This window comes from Myxine glutinosa, chromosome 5 (assembly GCF_964187855.1).
Source record: "Myxine glutinosa chromosome 5, kmMyxGlut1.1, whole genome shotgun sequence".
Taxonomy (NCBI): Eukaryota; Metazoa; Chordata; class Myxini; order Myxiniformes; family Myxinidae; genus Myxine; species Myxine glutinosa.
Genome location: NC_136265.1, coordinates 61410600 through 61428438, shown reverse-complemented (window position 1 = coordinate 61428438; position 17839 = coordinate 61410600). Strand labels below are relative to the sequence as shown.

At 45.3% G+C, this 17839-nt stretch overlaps 1 protein-coding gene across 3 annotated transcripts in view; it reads right to left on the bottom strand.

Moving 5' to 3' along the window:
• LOC137428149 (uncharacterized) overlaps nt 1–13188 on the bottom strand; it is a 73130-nt gene extending 59942 nt beyond the window's left edge. For all 3 annotated transcript variants that reach the window (XM_068118086.2, XM_068118087.2, XM_078778108.1), the window contains exons 1-6: nt 12997–13188; nt 11121–11177; nt 8354–8413; nt 7613–7756; nt 4305–4364; nt 2078–2236 (exon numbers count right to left, since the gene is read on the bottom strand). In XM_068118086.2, the coding sequence (XP_067974187.2) occupies nt 2078–2236; nt 4305–4364; nt 7613–7756; nt 8354–8413; nt 11121–11177; nt 12997–13138 (622 nt within the window). In that variant the 5' untranslated portion in view covers nt 13139–13188. The remainder of the gene's footprint in view (nt 1–2077; nt 2237–4304; nt 4365–7612; nt 7757–8353; nt 8414–11120; nt 11178–12996) is intronic.
• Between the last annotated feature and the right edge of the window lie 4651 nt (nt 13189–17839).

The window sequence follows — 17839 nt, the reverse complement described above, 5'->3', positions numbered from 1 at the left end:
GAGATTCCAATGATTCTGAATGCTTCGCTTTCAACAGCGTGAAGACGAGCTACGTGTGAGGCAGGAGCACCGACCCAGAGGGGGGAACAGTATTCCATTGAGCTGCGGATGAAAGCCTTGTATGTGGTGAGGAGCTCAGGTGTGCCAAGGAAGGACTTCGCACGACGGAGGATGCCCAGTCGGCGACTGGCTTTGGAGGCCAAATTTGAAATGTGGTTTTCCCAGGAAAGATCATGGCAGATAGTGAGACCCAAAAGTTTGAGTGACAGAACTTCTTGGAGAGGATTATTCAGAAAGTAGATGGGAGGGTTGTCCAGTCAGTCTTTTCGGAGAGACATCGTAAGAGTGTGAGATTTGTCAGGATTGAAAGACATGTTCCACTTGTTTGCCCAGTCTGTGATTTTGTCCAGGTCTGCAGAGAGTGAGGAGGCTGCAGATTGCCGATCTGAGGGATGAAGAATGGAGCGACAGAGAGTAGAGTCATCAGCAAAGAGATAGAGAGGATTTTCAAGAGAGTCGGAGAGATCATTGATGAAGACCAGAAAAAGCACAGGACCCAGAACACTGCCTTGGGGAACTCCAGCTTGAACAGGAAGAGGAGATGAGAGAAACCCATTTAGAGCCACACATTGACTACGACTAGAGAGGAAGTCCGCCAGCCATGCGTGGAGATTTCCATGGATACCAACAGAGGAGAGTTTGGTGAGCAGAGCGGGGTGCCAGACCGTATCGAAGGCACGTGATATGTCAAGGGAGACAGCCCTAATTTCCTGTTTGGCATTGAGGACCTCCATCCATTGCTGAGAAAGCAGTAGCAGCATGTCCAGAGTAGAGTGACCAGGTCTGAAACCAAATTGATGATCAGAGATCAAGCCATTGGAGAAGAGGAAAGATTTCATATCGGAAGCAATGATGGATTCCATGACTTTACTGATAATTGAGAGAAGGCTGATTGGTCTGTAGTTGCTGGGATCTGTTTTTGCACCTTTTTTGTGCAAAGCGGTGATGTTGGCAGATTTCCAAGCAGATGGCAGATGACCTTGAGCAAAAGAGAGTGTGAAGAGAACAGAGAGAGGGAGTGAAAGAGCGGAAGAACAAGATTTTAGGACCCGGGGGCTGATGCCATCAGGTCCAGTTGCAGAATCAGAGTCGAGGGTTGACAGAAACTTTTCCACCTTGTCAGGAGGAAAGGACACAGGGTCAAGGAGCAGCTGGGTACGACTGGGTATGGTGGGTACAGAGAGAGATGGGTTTGGGACACAAGATTTAGAGGCAAACACAGAGTTGAGGCATTCAGCTTTTTCACGCGCGGAGTCAGCCGTGTGGCCGTTTGAGGTGAGGGAGGGGATGGAGGGGGAACAAACACCAGAAACAGATTTGACCAGACGCCACCAGGATTTGGAAGAGGGAGACAGATAAGAGAGTTCTGTCTTAAGTTATAAACTCCAAACGCGGGGTACAAATATAACTTTGTGTTGGGGGTAGCATAGGCCATATGGTCACGGCCTAACACAGAGGTGTGGGGGGCCGGGAGGGGCATAGATTGTCCATTTTACCTCGTGTCCCGTGGTGCCTATTGTTTAATTACCAATGATCTTTTTCCTAATTTTGTTCCTATTTCACTCTAGATTTCGACAATTATTTAGGCCAAGAGTTCCGATCATGAAATAGGGAATCATATTTTGAATATCAATTTTTAATACGCCTAAACGATACATTATTCAATTTTGCCAGGAGCCAATCACATTGCACCTCACACCAGCCAATCAGCATAGATGTGAACGAACGGAGAGCCATCTCTGTTTTTTTTTACTATATATATATATATATATATATCCCCTCCTTATCCTCTCTCTCCCCCTTCCACTCCCCCTCCCTCCATCTTCCCGGTTCTCCTCCACCAACCCCTACCCCTTTCCCCGGCAATGCCAGGTACTTCAGCTCATAGTAGGATGAGAAGCACAGCCCAGGAAAACGTTATGTCCTTGGCAAAATATTTATGTCAATGGAACCCAGGCTATCTGACAACGGAGGGATAAACCTTTCGGACACTCACAACACGTGTGCGGCCACTTACAGACATGGATCTTCTTGGGTCCCTTAGCAGAAATCGCGCTTTTCATCCTGTTGACGTCACGATAAAAAGTCTTCGTGATGTGGCGATTCAACTCCTTCGCGTTTATCACGCTGGAAGAGGTGGAATGAGAAACACCATTCCTGCCTTTCGCTTGGCTCTCTGTAAAGACAATTCAACATGAAACATTTTAACAGGTGCACCCTTGTCACATTGTAATGTCACGTTATCGGTTGTGTTAGAAGTAAAGTCATGTTCGGATGGAACCCTGATAAGGTGCATTCCAACATGCTGATCCCACTCCGGTTAAGATGAAAAGGAATCGGGCGAATGACGTTCATTCGGATAAACAAGCAGGGAGCAGCCTCAAATGTTTCCGGTTAAGAATTGCTCCAAATCAGGAAGTTGTGGAAATTAAGTGGACAACTACAAACTCTAGTACTCCACCCAAAGGCAGTTTCACAGTAAGGATTACACTGGGTGGTTTGCCATTGCCTTACGAGGGTACTTCAAGCAAAATACGAGAAACAAAGCTGTCGGTGATGGCCGAAGGCATGCTGGGTTAACGTTGTTGCCTTAACAAGTCACGTCTGGCAAATAGTCAAACTCCTGAAAATACCTGAGAACACACTGCTCAAGTACCTTAGCACAGCAAACATGCGAGTCGATGCGTGAAGAGGTTAATCGATGAGAGATGTTACATTTGTTTGTTCATGTGATGTCCAAATATTTAGGCACATTTACATCGATAACGGGATGGCCTACGGGAAGAAGAAAGAAGAAGAACCGCCTTTAGAGGCCATTTCTCCCCACAGAGCGGGGGTTGGCCTTTTTTTTTGGGCACCGTGGTCCCATTTTTGAAGCAATATTTTACCGCCGGATGCCCTTCCTGCCACCAACCATGTTAGTCGCCTCTTGTGACACACAGGGAATCAATCACCAGTGAACTGGTACTCAATTTGCCGACCTCGGAAGGATGACAGGCTGAGTCAACCATCCTGCCGTTAATTCAGCGATCGACCGGGTTCGAACCCAGGATCCTAGGATCCCAAGCCGGCCCCATAACCGCTAAGCCAACACCTACGGTAATCATCCGCAAATTGACTGACACCTTTATTGCACATCATTTGCCTTTTCTGGAACTCGGTTGGAAATCCAAAAACGCAAACTTCCATTTGAACCTGGAACTGCTCCTTTCATTGCTCTTTCGGACATTCGCCCTACAGAGAAGCAAAAGAGGGAGACGGGAGAGGGTTGGTTTCGGGAGGGAGCGAGTCTTCTCCTTGCTTCGCATGTTGGTCAACATACCTCAATCAACAGCACGTTGATTCCATCGATTGTGAGGATAGCAAATGGCGACAGGCCACCAAAGAGCCAATGGCATAGAAGTAGCTTGCCTCAATTCCTGCACTACCTGTTGGTGACACTACTTGTATGTCGTCTCGAGATCTTTAGAATGAGTCGATTCTGTCGCTTCTCTCCGAAAATACAAAATACTTTGTTGGTGCGAGACTGCGATTAGTCGATGCGATCTCACCGAGCAGATATGGCCTTTATGGCCTATGGAGAAGCAAAAGAGGGAGACGGGAGAGGGTGGGAATGTGAATGAGCTGTATGAATGTGAATGAATGGAGAGGGTGTGGATGTAAATGAGCTGTATTCATGTGAATGAATGGAGAGGGTGTGAATGAACAAGTGGTGCTAATGACCAACCTGTTGCATTCTGCTTTGAAGAACAGGCCTTTCCCTGACCAATGGGAAGAAGCTCCGATTATTCCAGCCACGGAAAATCGATCGCAAAATGACGCCGAAAGTTGTGTTGCACGCAACATGTCAGCAGAGTCTTAAAACATTATTAGCTTGTTAGCTCACCTGGAACGTAGTTCCGGGGAGCTTATGCGATGGCGCGTCGTTTGTCCGTCAGTCCATAAACACTTGCAACTTCTTCTCCGAAATCGTTGAAGGGATTGGGACTAAACTTGGCACAAATTATATTTGTTGTGTTGTGACTAAAGCTTTTCACGGCATTAAAAAAGAAAAATTACATCGGCTATACTGCTTTATTCTACCAGGTCTCACCTGGCACCTGGATCGTATTTTTTTTTCTTAAACCGCGTGATGCAATCATCAATGTCTTTCAACAAGAATATAAACAACATTTCCCACAGGAAGGATGCACATGCATGTGTAAACTGCCGAATAATGTCAAAAATGCAGTTGTGGTTCAGACCTTTGTCTTCGGGGAATGAATCATCGAGAAACTCGGATTTCACCTTCACTTTCACGATATCTGGAAAACAAAACCATTGTTCCACCAAAGCTGAGCTTCAAGAGCATTTCCGAGTTTCCAAATCGAATGATATCAAAAACACAACTTTAATCAAGAGGAAAATGTGAACAACGCAACAATAACAAAACAACAACAACAACAAAACACTGAAACCTTTTGTATCCCACGGTTCTGGATCCGGATCTGAATTTTTTTTTTTTATTTTTTATTTTTTAAATGAACATCAAATCGCCTTGTTCAGGTCACTTAACCAACTCACCTACTTAGTTTGGTCAAAACTTGTCCACAACTTTGAGATATCGTGCAAATATCGTTTTGGCCCGATCTCTCAATCGTGAAAAATCACTTAAAATCCGGATCTTGACCAAAATTAAATAAATTCATCCTCGTCACACACCTGACCTGTTCATCAAGTTCCGTCCAAATCCGTCCATAACGTTTTGATATACCCTGCTCACAGGCAAATAGACTGGCAGGGCTGAAAACTACCTCCATCCACCTTCGGTAGCGCAGGTAAAAATAAAAAGCTGCCATTTTGAGCCTTTTGTTCACCCGTCGTAGAGCTGCTCACAGCACCTCGATTCAGTGTTCACGCTCAATGGAACAGGCAGGTAATGCTAGAGAGAGATGGCGTTTCAAACACATTTCGGTTTGAAAAGCAACCAAGCTGCTCATTTTCTCCATCGATGTATGCAGAGCAAAGCTGCCAGAGTAGTGAAGCTATCAAATAAGGTAGAGTAGAGTACATTCAATCAATGAACTGAAAGCCAGCAGGCAGTGGGTATAACTAAAAGAAAAGCAAGGCGGTAGTTAGCATCTGCTCTCGGTTTAGAATCCATCAACTCCTGCGCTTACTGGCTGGACATCATGAAATAAGGCCCGAGACGAGAGCTTCCCTTAACTCATGTAGTACTTGTGTTGCTGGTGAAGGCTCGTGTCGATTTGCATCGGCGGACACGTAGAACGATGGACGACATCAACAGGACGTTGATAAAGGTATGCTAACCACCATGGGAAGCAAGGAGTAGCTGACATTTCGGGCGTTAACCCTTCGTTGGAGCAAAACAGCTGAGGGGTTAATGCCCTGAAGATGAACAGCATTCCGCTCACCTATCGATCTTGGCGTGAAACTTGACCGGGCCCTGACCTTGAGGAAGAATGCAGTAAAAGTAGCTGCAAGAGTATACTTCATCTACAGACCATGTGGCCACAAAAACTGGGGACATAAATTATCCCCCCCTCCAAAGCCCTTCACCAGAAAGGCCCAACCCTACATCGCATCAGACAAGCCCTTCACCAGAAAGGTCCAACCCTACATCACATCAGACAAGCCCTTCACTAGAAAGGCCCAACCCTACATCACATCAGACAAGCCCTTCACCAGAAAGGCCCAACACTGCATCGCATCAGACAAGCCCTTCACCAGAAAGGCCCAACTCTACATCACATCAGACAAGCCCTTCACCAGAAAGGCCCAAACCTACATCACATCAGACAAGCCCTTCACCAGAAAGGCCCAACCCTACATCCATCAGATGACAGGTATAGGAGAAACACATGGCAAATTAACCAGTAGTGAACGAGCCAACTTGGAGGCCATCTGCAAAATCTCCCCACCTCCACTAAACTTCCAGGATGTGACTTGCATGGGAAGGAATGGTATCGCTTTAACCGGATCTGAACTAGTGCTGGTCGGTTTATCAGCATGTTCCCCTGGGGCACTAGAGGGAATAACCTTCATTAGAGTGTGACAACTTCCAGACTGCAAAACACCAAGTGCAGGAATGTCCAGCTCACCACCGGGAAGGGGAATGGCAGGAGCAACAAAGCCTGAAATGATGCATCAACGACAGGCCGAGGACAACGTTTACTCCGTTGATCGCACAATAAAAACACACGAAGAAAAGAAAATGAGACAAATGGAAACAAAATGGGGACATGTTCCTCCCATCCACCCTCGGTGGCAGACAATTCACCGGATCCTTTACACATCTGGGATGAAATAGATCACCGTCTCCACAGACTTCCAAATCCCTATCAGATATTTCTACATTTTAGCAGAGAACTCTATCATTTCTCATCTTTCAGACATCCAAGCAGCAGCCTCTTCCCTCTCTGCAGACATCAATAAAATCATGAACCCCAACAAATCCCACACACTCACTCTGCCTCTCCAAAAGGAACCGTCTGGAAAGCCCTCCCATATACTTCCTAAACCAGGGATTCCTAACCTAAACTTGAAAAAAAAACCCTCAAAGTCCTGGTTTTTGAAGATGACTGAGATAATCTCATCTCGATTTTTGAAGAGATGAACTTATAAAATGGGACATGATGTCCAGATATCTGTCTGTCCATCTGTCTGTCTCTGTCTGTCCTTCTGTTAACTTTCTGCCATTTTTGCTACTCCTCCCTCATCACCTGGCTGATTGTTCTGTAACTTGACACATTAATTTCTCTCTTCCTTCACACTCTCACCACAGGCAGGTTGGTGGTCTTTCTGTCTTCTACCGACTCCTCTCCGGCCTTGCTGCCCCTGTTTTGTCTGTGCTCCGTCCCCCAAATATTCCTTCAGGACGCACAAGATCTGCCAGAAACCCTCTTCTGGTGAAACTGCCAAAATCAAAACTCTCTGTTCACCTCCACTCTTTCATTCCTCTTTTCTCCCACCTCTGGAACAAACTCCCACACTCTCTTCAATCCCACTCCTCCCTCCAGGTCTTCAAAACAGCTGTTCTTCTCTTTTCCTCCTTCTCTTCTCATACCTTCTCCCATCCAAAACCATGATCATTCCTACCCCCATTGATAGACCCCAAATCCACCTCCTTCAAATTCCATTTTCTTTCCTGAAAGCTCCTGTAGTGTCCATCTTGTTTATCTCATGTACCCCTCCCCAGCCCTCTTCCTTCCACAGATCTCCTGATGTCCCTGTTCCTGTCGTTGTGCTTTCCTCCCCCCCCCCCCCCCCCCCCCCCCACCCCATCGTCTCCCACTCCTCTTATTAAATGTTCCACGAGTTAGCTCTTATACGAGCCTCAACTTAGTATACAAAAAAAAAAATACAAGACAGTAGCCCGCACCATCACTTGGGCGGGCTTCAGCTTTTCGATTTTGGATCATGGGTGCTTCCAGTGGTGGGAAGATTGATTGGGTTGCTTTATATTGTGCACAAAAATTTTCTGCGAAATCTTCCATCCTACTTTAAACAAAGCCAAGGTGGTGCCGTGTATTTCGTGCACACATCCGATTACCTTTGAGCAGCTGAGCAGCGTTGCTTGGCTCTTTGGAAGGAGAATCACAAGTTTCCTGCTTTACACAGTCATTGCTCAAAACATCCTGGGACGTCTGAAGAAAGTTACTTTGGAATTTTTCTCTCTCCGCCGGATGAGGTTCACCTGCAAAGTGCGACATGGTCATTACAGGAAAGAAATGGATCGACAAACGAGGCTCCTCAATCTCGAGTGCACACACTTAATCACACATTGGAAGAATGTTGATGCAAAATAAATAATTTGGAACCAAAGATGTTTTTCTTATCAACTGCTTTAATTTAAACTATTACTTGGCAAAAAACTTTTTTTTTGACAAGTATGTTGATCACTCCGGTTTGTGTGTGTCTGTCCGCTCACTTATACTTGCCTACAGGTCACAATTTTAAACCGATCTTCACGAAACTTCAGCAAATGGTTGAGTTGGTGGTCTGACAGAATCACCATTTATTTTTGAGGTCAAAAGGTCAATATCGGTCAAAGGTCAACCACTTTTTCCAAATTTCTAAAACCCTCAATTTTCATCCGATTGACTTGACATTTGAATAGGATTTTCATATCAGGTCACTGAATTCAACCAACAACTATTTTTGAGGTCAATAGGATGCTCTGAGTGTCATTCCACTTTGTTCTCTTTTGCCAAGTGTCACTCTACGAGCGATTTTCCCTTTGTTCATTGCAGGCAATTGAAAAATGAACATTTTTGTGAATAGAAAAACTTACCTCCCATGGAATAATCCAATGGAACAAGTTCAGGATCCACCTTCAGCTTCCATTCAAAATCTGTAAAACAAACGATCATCCAATGGTATCTGTACATCATCTCAATTATCAGGATTACATGTTGATAACCGAGCGACTCCCTCACAATGCTCACGATGTACAATTTTACCCCAAACATATCCACAAACGTAAACCATCATGTAGCGAAAGCAGGGTACGGTGGAGGTTAGCAGGAATAAATAAAAAAGGATCACAAATGAAAATGGGAGACAAGAGATGGCAATGAGGTGCAACCTTGAAGCTAGAGCAGGAGAAGCACGATCGGATAAACATGGGGCAGCGACCACTCCACGGTTGTGGGAAAAGAGAAGGACAAAGTGTTGCTGGTGAGGAAGAAGTCTGGGCTTTGAAACGTCAATGAGGAGTGGATTGGTAGACAAAGAAGTTCATCAGAGTGGAGCTGGGGAGGAGCGTGCACATCTCCATGGCTTCCAAGTGTGAGAGGCAATGAGGGCAGGTGCACCGGTTCACAAAAGAAAAAGAAAATACTCCATTGTGCTTTGAACAAACGTTTTATCAGGCACCGTTGATCTGGTGAGAACATGGGCTTGGAGACATTAGATATCAAAGTTGTTGGCAATATTTTCGATTTTCTTACGGGGAAAAGTCACAGTATGTAAATGGTAGTGTTTAACGGGAAAATATGGGAATGGGGAGGGACGAGTAGGGAACTCTCGATATGGAAGCCAAGACAGAGTTCAATCGACCAACTTGGAGGACAAAATCAAATGAAAGAACAATTCCTGCATTTGAGTAATCAGAAGGAACCCAGATAGGATTCGGGTTTCAGCTGCTACTCCTCCATCCTCAAACCCATACAGGTGCAGCCAAGTGAGCCTCACAGAAAATAATTGTCATAATTCACTTCTCCCTAAACCGAAAGATAAAGAAAGAGGGAAATTAAGAGTGAGGGATAAAAAGAGAGGAAATGAACCAGAAAAAGCAAGAATCAGAATAAATAAAGAGAAATGTGAAAAGTAGAAAGAAGTGCGACAGGAACAGAGATCAAAGATGTCGGGAATAACCGGGAAGGAGAGGTTTCAGCAATTACTCCGTCAGGCTCAAACACAGCAACAGGTACAAGCAACCACATGTCTGTACATCAGAAAGTAACTTCACCACGCCACCACCGGGTCTTGTAAGGAGGGAGACAGGTTAGAGTGTTCAGCTTCAAGATGAACCCAGTATTGGTTCAATCTTCTCCGAGGACAGACATTTATTGTGGGCGTTACGCGACCAAAGGTTTCCAAAGATTTATTGTGGGTGACCAATGAAAAGTCAAGAAAACAAATATCTCATCCTGATGCTTGGTGCACCAAGGCCTAGGCCATCGATCTTGAAGATGGGCAGGATAGGCGCAGGCTGGATTGAGTGAACATGTTGTTGGAAAAAAACATTCCCAGGATGAATCAATGCAAGGTGTGGTGCAGGTGATACAGCATGTACTTGTACAATATTGGCACTGACGGCTTACTGGCAGGTGAAGTTACCACATATAAAAGGAAAAAAATAATGGGGTGAGGGTGGTGGGTGATCATCTGCGGAGAGGAAAGGGATGGCCGAGAGTGATTACAGTCGGACTCCGCTAATCGTGGGGGATACGTTCCTGGAAAATGCCGCAAATTGTGAAAACGCGAATGGGGGGGTGTGGGAGGGGGCATTGTTTCAATGGAAAAAATGGGGATTGGTTCCCGAATCGTGAAAATTCACGAATGTAGAGGAACAAACCACGAATGGTGTGGCAAAATCCACAAATAGTGAAGCAAATCACGTGAATGTCAACAATAATTCACGAATGTCAATAAAAATCCCGCGAATGGCGATGAAAATCCGCGAATGTATGCTGTGCCGTTGTTTCAATGGGGAAAAGTGAGACGGCTGATGTACTAATAGATACTGTGGAGTGTTTTCATTCTGTACAGTAATTTGTGGGGATGACGTGTTACGCAGCTGGTGGAATATCCCGCGAAGCAATGTTTACCTGTGAACGGTGACGAGATATCACGTGAAGCTGTTCACAGGGTGAATGACGAGATATCACGCGAAAGCCATAAAAACGCAAAGCACAGCGCCGTGAATGTCGAAGCAGGTCATGCTCACGGCTCGTAGAGGATGGTTTTTTTTTGTGCATGTCCAGCTGCTTTGTGCATGGCTGGTGAAAGATTGGTTTTATAAATGCGTCAAGCTAGCGGCTCGTGAAAATTCTTTTTTTGCACCCCCGAAAAACCACTAATTCCCAGGACATGGCCAGAAATAGGAAAAAAAAAAACATGAATTTGCAGAACTCTTTTCAGCAAATAGAGAATCTAGTCGCATTTTATCAACCGCGAATACACGGAGCCCGCGAATAGCGGAACCGCGAATATACGGAATCTGCGAATACACGGAATCCGCGAATACACAGAATCTGCGAATACACGGAATCCGCGAATTGTGGGGTCCGACTGCATTAAAAAAAAAAAAAAAAGGTGGCAGGATTAACGCCTGCTTCAATAAATGGGTTGCTGTAACGATACTGTGGAACCCGTTTCATTGACAGTAAGAGAAGGATAAAGTGTAGGGATGCAATGAGATAAGGAGGAAGGGCTGGGAAAGAAAAAGAGGTGTGGAGGTGAAAGGTCACGTCCAAGCCTTTCTAGAGACAATATACACCATTCATCTTCTGTATCAAGAATAAGCAGAACGTGGTTACGATTCAAACCTTTACCATGAGTGGAGAAATCATCCACAAACTCAGACTTCACCTTGACTTTCACAATGAAATCTGAAACATAAACATTGAAATCAAATAATAAACATTGCCGAGTTTTCAAATCAACAGATACCTTCAGCATTCATGTTCGGTAATAACAAGGAAAGGTCAAAACAAAGGAAAGCTAACTGAATGATACAATTGGTGAACGAACAAAAGAATGATCATCACGTGAAGGATGATTACAAATTGGAAAATGAGGGTCTCCAGCTCGTCGTCATACCCTCCACCTCAGCACTGCTGGCGATGTCCTCACCTATCCACTCGTCGCTCACCCAGCTTTTCACCAACCTACCCTTTCTGGCTAATAGAAGCCTAAACTCGAATCTCAAGAGGAAATCTTGCACCTATCTGTTTGTCTACAAACTACAATTGAAGAACAACGTAAGTTCAATTGAATGTTATATTTTCAACATGAACCGGAAAACGAACCTGCACCTGCAGTTTAACAGCGCTTTGGCTTTGATTCTGGAAAATTCTACGGAATCTCGTCCAGATCACTCATACAGAGGAGTAGAGGTAATTCCTTCACTCAGCCGACCTAAGAGTCGAGCAAAATTATCAATCCAAACAGGAAACTTAGTTTTATTTAAGGATGTCATAAAGGACACAAACAACAGTGTTCGATAGGGTGGTGTAAAAGACGCTGCATCAACGGTGGTAAACTCCAAAAAGAAGTTGTTTCCCCCCTTACAACCTTTAAAATCTGTACTTTATTTAAATTTAATCATTTACTTAAATTTAACACTATAGGACACAAATAATATGTTGGCACTTTCAAAAGCTTTCCTCAAGTTCAGCAGTACTTGCGCAAAATATTAGGCCTTCTTGACCAATTAAATGCGACGCTCGCTTTCTCACAGTTGGGGAATATCGAGATTCAGACAAAATCGCGGCTCGTAGGAAATAGAGATCGTGTAGTGCGGGGATACACAAGAGTTGAAAAGACCCTTCACATGTCCTTTTTCCTCACGATTGTGTGGCTAAGGTGATCTCCAGGTGATCTCCAGGTGATCTCCAGGTGATCTCCAGGTGATCTCCAGTGAGTATTACTCGTTTTAAATTGACTTTTCTCGAGAGATGATTCCGCACTATGTTGTGTTGTTTTGCTTTGGAGGTTTCATCATCACAATTCCCAAATCAACAAATCCTTCATCCGTTTTTTTTGTTTTTCCATCAACATGGACACGTCTACAATCCCAACACGAGCAAGACATTAAATGTACACAACGATGTGTATGTACATCATGCAGACACAACACGGAGCCCGTACGGGAACCACAACACAACACGGAGCCCGTACGGGAACCACAACACAACACGGAGCCCGTACGGGAACCACAACACAACACGGAGCCCGTACGGGAACCACAACACAACACGGAGCCCGTACGGGAACCACAACACAACACGGAGCCCGTACGGGAACCACAACACAACACGGAGCCCGTACGGGAACCACAACACAACACGGAGCCCGTACGGGAACCACAACACAACACGGAGCCCGTACGGGAACCACAACACAACACGGAGCCCGTACGGGAACCACAACACAACACGGAGCCCGTACGGGAACCACAACACGGAGCCCGTACGGGAACCACAACAGCACGGATCCTGTACCGGAACCACAACAGCACGGATCCTGTACCGGAACCACAACACGGACCCCATACCGGACCCATAACACGGACCCCGTACCGGACCCATAACACGTACCCCTTACCGGACCCATAACACGTACCCCGTACCGGACCCCATACCGGAACCATAACACGGACCCCATACCGGAACCATAACGTGACAATACGGAGACAACGACACGTACCGGGTTCCAACTCTTTATCCCCGGGTGGACCGATGGTGGACCCGCCTGCCGGAGAACCTCCCGGTACGACCGCGTTTCCTCCATCGGAGCCGCTCGTGGATCCCCGAGACCTCGGTGGGTGATTGTTGTTGGTAACGCTCATCGCACTCGGAGCACGTGTTCCTGTGAACCCGATCCGCCTGTGAGGAAACACAATCGCGGCTTCGCAATCACAGATTCGCCATAAGGCGCTCAAAACTTAACATTGCAAATTCGGGCCACGAGTTTATTTATTACGTACGCAACGTTCCGTGTTTCTGACTCCCTCCCAACCAAGTTGCTTCCTCAATGTTAAAACAAGAAGACGTCATGCAGAGCACGACACTTGCAAAATTTCGGCCACCCCGCTCCCAAAAAGGTTGCCATTAATCCAGCAGATTGTCCATTTCATCAAGATTAAAATTGATGATCTTGATCAAAGCTCGGGTCAATGGGATGAAAATTAACGATTGTTCAGACGAAAATTGATGATTTTAGAAGCTTGACCTTTGACCTTTTGCCCTTAAAATAGTTGGTTTTCCAAATTTAGTGACTCAATATACAAATGCCGTTCAATTTTCAAGTCAATCGGATGAAAAATGGCGATTTTAGATCTTAAAATCAATGGGCTTCTCAATTGTGACGACCCAGACAGCTTGGTGAAGTTTCGTGACGATGAGTTTCGTGACGATGAGTTTCGTGACGATGAGTTTCATGACGATGTTAGAATTGTGACCGTTCGGTCACACAAACAGACAAACAGACAGACAAACAGACAAACAGACAGACAAACAGACAGACAAACGGACAGACAAACAGACAGACAAACGGACAGACAAATAGACAAACAAACACACAGACAAACAAACAGAGAGACAAACAGACAAACAGACAGACAGACAGACAGACAAACAAACAGACAAACAGACAGTCAGACAAACAGACAGACAAACATACAAACAGACAGACAAACAGACAGACAAACAGACAAACAAACAGACAAACAGACAGCAAAACAGACAGACAAACAGACAAACAAACAAACAGACAAACAAACAGACAAACAGACAGTCAGACAAACAGACAGACAAACATACAGACAGACAGACAAACAGACAGACAAACAGACAGACAAATAGACAAACAAACAGACAGACAAACAAACAGCCAAACAGACAGACAAACAAACAGACAAACCGTCAGACAAACATACAAACAAACATACAAACAAACAGCCAAACAGACAGACAAACAAACAGACAAACCGTCAGACAAACATACAAACAAACATACAAACAAACAGCCAAACAGACAGACAAACAAACAGACAAACCGTCAGACAAACATACAAACAAACATACAAACAAACAGACAAACACGACAAACAAACAGACAAACAGACAGACAGACAGATAGACAAACAGATGGACAAACATACAGACAAACATACAAACAGAGAGACAAACAAACAGACAAACAAACAGACAAACAAACAGACAGACAAACAAGACAAACAAACAGTCAAACAAACAAACAGACAGACAGACAAACAGACAAACAGACAGACAAACAGACAGACAGACAAACAGACAGACAAACATACAGACAAACATACAAACAGACAGACAAACAGACAAACAAACAGACAAACGCAACGGACCAATATACCTGTTCAAAATCCTCAATTCTAAGAGTTCAGATACAAAAGCAGATAAATCCAATTTGAGGAAAGAAACATCATATTAACGCTTTCTTCGGATAACATATCAATCCCAAAAAGGTGGTCCGAAATCGATTAAGTAAAGTAACTAAAAGCCAGAATTTTACAAATATAAATTTAATAAAAATGTGTTTTCATTTGAAACTTTTCAGTTTGTTTTGTGTCAAAAGCAGATAAATCCTTAATAAGCTTTCTTTGGTGTTTAGGCCTCAGTATCACCAACAATTATTTATAAAGCCTGATGTTGGTTTGGCGGTTAATGTGGCGGGCTTGGGATCTTGGGGTCTTGGGGTCTTGGGGTCTTGGGGTCTTGAGTTTGAGCAACTGTCATTCCATTGAATTAAAGTCAGGTGGGGTTGACTCAGCCTGTCATCCTTCCGAGATACCTGGTGTTGGCCGAATGGTTAGGGTGGCGGGCTTGGGATCCTAAGGTCCTAAGTTCGAATCCCGTTAAATGAACCCCAGGTGCTGGGAAAAGCTAACAAAAACTGATAACTAGGAAGAGTGCCCGTCCCAGGTGCTGGGAAAAGCTACCAAAACTGATAACTAGGAAGAGTGCCCGTCCCAGGTGCTGGGAAAAGCTAACAAAAACTGATAACGAGGAAGAGTGCCCGTCCCAAGTGCTGGGAAAAGCTAACAAAAACTGGTAACTAGGAAGAGTGCCCGTCCCAGGTGCTGGGAAAAGCTAACAAAAACTGGTAACTAGGAAGAGTGCCCGTCCCAGGTGCTGGGAAAAGCTAACAAAAACTGGTAACTAGGAAGAGTGCCCGTCCCAGGTGCTGGGAAAAGCTAACAAAAACTGATAACTAGGAAGAGTGCCCGTCCCAGGTGCTGGGAAAAGCTAACAAAAACTGATAACTAGGAAGAGTGCCCGTCCCAGGTGCTGGGAAAAGCTAACAAAAACTGGTAACTAGGAAGAGTGCCCGTCCCAAGTGCTGGGAAAAGCTAACAAAAACTGGTAACTAGGAAGAGTGCCCGTCCCAAGTGCTGGGAAAAGCTAACAAAAACTGGTAACTAGGAAGAGTGCCCGTCCCAGGTGCTGGGAAAAGCTAACAAAAACTGGTAACTAGGAAGAGTGCCCGTCCCAGGTGCTGGGAAAAGCTAACAAAAACTGATAACTAGGAAGAGTACCCGTCCCAAGTGCTGGGAAAAGCTAACAAAAACTGATAACTAGGAAGAGTGCCCGTCCCAAGTGATGGGAAAAGCTAACAAAAACTGATAACTAGGAAGAGTGCCCGTCCCAGGTGCTGGGAAAAGCTAACAAAAACTGATAACTAGGAAGAGTGCCCGTCCCAGGTGCTGGGAAAAGCTAACAAAAACTGGTAACTAGGAAGAGTGCCCGTCCCAGGTGCTGGGAAAAGCTAACAAAAACTGGTAACTAGGAAGAGTGCCCGTCCCAGGTGCTGGGAAAAGCTAACAAAAACTGGTAACTAGGAAGAGTGCCCGTCCCAGGTGCTGGGAAAAGCTAACAAAAACTGGTAACTAGGAAGAGTGCCCGTCCCAGGTGCTGGGAAAAGCTAACAAAAACTGGTAACTAGGAAGAGTGCCCGTCCCAGGTGCTGGGAAAAGCTAACAAAAACTGATAACTAGGAAGAGTGCCCGTCCCAAGTGCTGGGAAAAGCTAACAAAAACTGATAACGAGGAAGAGTGCCCGTCCCAGGTGCTGGGAAAAGCTAACAAAAACTGATAACGAGGAAGAGTGCCCGTCCCAGGTGCTGGGAAAAGCTAACAAAAACTGGTAACTAGGAAGAGTGCCCGTCCCAGGTGCTGGGAAAAGCTAACAAAAACTGGTAACTAGGAAGAGTGCCCGTCCCAGGTGCTGGGAAAAGCTAACAAAAACTGGTAACTAGGAAGAGTGCCCGTCCCAGGTGCTGGGAAAAGCTAACAAAAACTGATAACTAGGAAGAGTGCCCGTCCCAAGTGCTGGGAAAAGCTAACAAAAACTGATAACTAGGAAGAGTGCCCGTCCCAGGTGCTGGGAAAAGCTAACAAAAACTGATAACTAGGAAGAGTGCCCGTCCCAGGTGCTGGGAAAAGCTAACAAAAACTGATAACAAGGAATAGTGCCCGTCCCAGGTGCTGGGAAAAGCTAAGAAAAACTGATAACTAGGAAGAGTGCTCGTCCCAGGTGCTGGGAAAAGCTAACAAAAACTGATAATTAGGAAGAGTGCCCATCCCAGGTGCTGGGAAAAGCTAACAAAAACTGATGACAAGGAAGAGTGCCCGTCCCAGGTGCTGGGAAAAGCTAACAAAAACTGATAACTAGGAAGAGTGCCCGTCCCAAGTGCTGGGAAAAGCTAACAAAAACTGATAACTAGGAAGAGTGCCCGTCCCAGGTGCTGGGAAAAGCTAACAAAAACTGATAACGAGGAAGAGTGCCCGTCCAAGGTGCTGGGAAAAGCTAACAAAAACTGGTAACTAGGAAGAGTGCCCGTCCCAGGTGCTGGGAAAAGCTAACAAAAACTGGTAACTAGGAAGAGTGCCCGTCCCAGGTGCTGGGAAAAGCTAACAAAAACTGGTAACTAGGAAGAGTGCCCGTCCCAGGTGCTGGGAAAAGCTAACAAAAACTGATAACTAGGAAGAGTGCCCGTCCCAAGTGCTGGGAAAAGCTAACAAAAACTGATAACTAGGAAGAGTGCCCGTCCCAGGTGCTGGGAAAAGCTAACAAAAACTGATAACTAGGAAGAGTGCCCGTCCCAGGTGCTGGGAAAAGCTAACAAAAACTGATAACAAGGAATAGTGCCCGTCCCAGGTGCTGGGAAAAGCTAAGAAAAACTGATAACTAGGAAGAGTGCCCGTCCCAGGTGCTGGGAAAAGCTAACAAAAACTGATAACTAGGAAGAGTGCTCGTCCCAGGTGCTGGGAAAAGCTAACAAAAACTGATAATTAGGAAGAGTGCCCATCCCAGGTGCTGGGAAAAGCTAACAAAAACTGATGACAAGGAAGAGTGCCCGTCCCAGGTGCTGGGAAAAGCTAACAAAAACTGATAACTAGGAAGAGTGCCCGTCCCAGGTGCTGGGAAAAGCTAACAAAAACTGATAACTAGTAAGAGTGCCCGTCCCAGGTGCTGGGAAAAGCTAACAAAAACTGATAACTAGGAAGAGT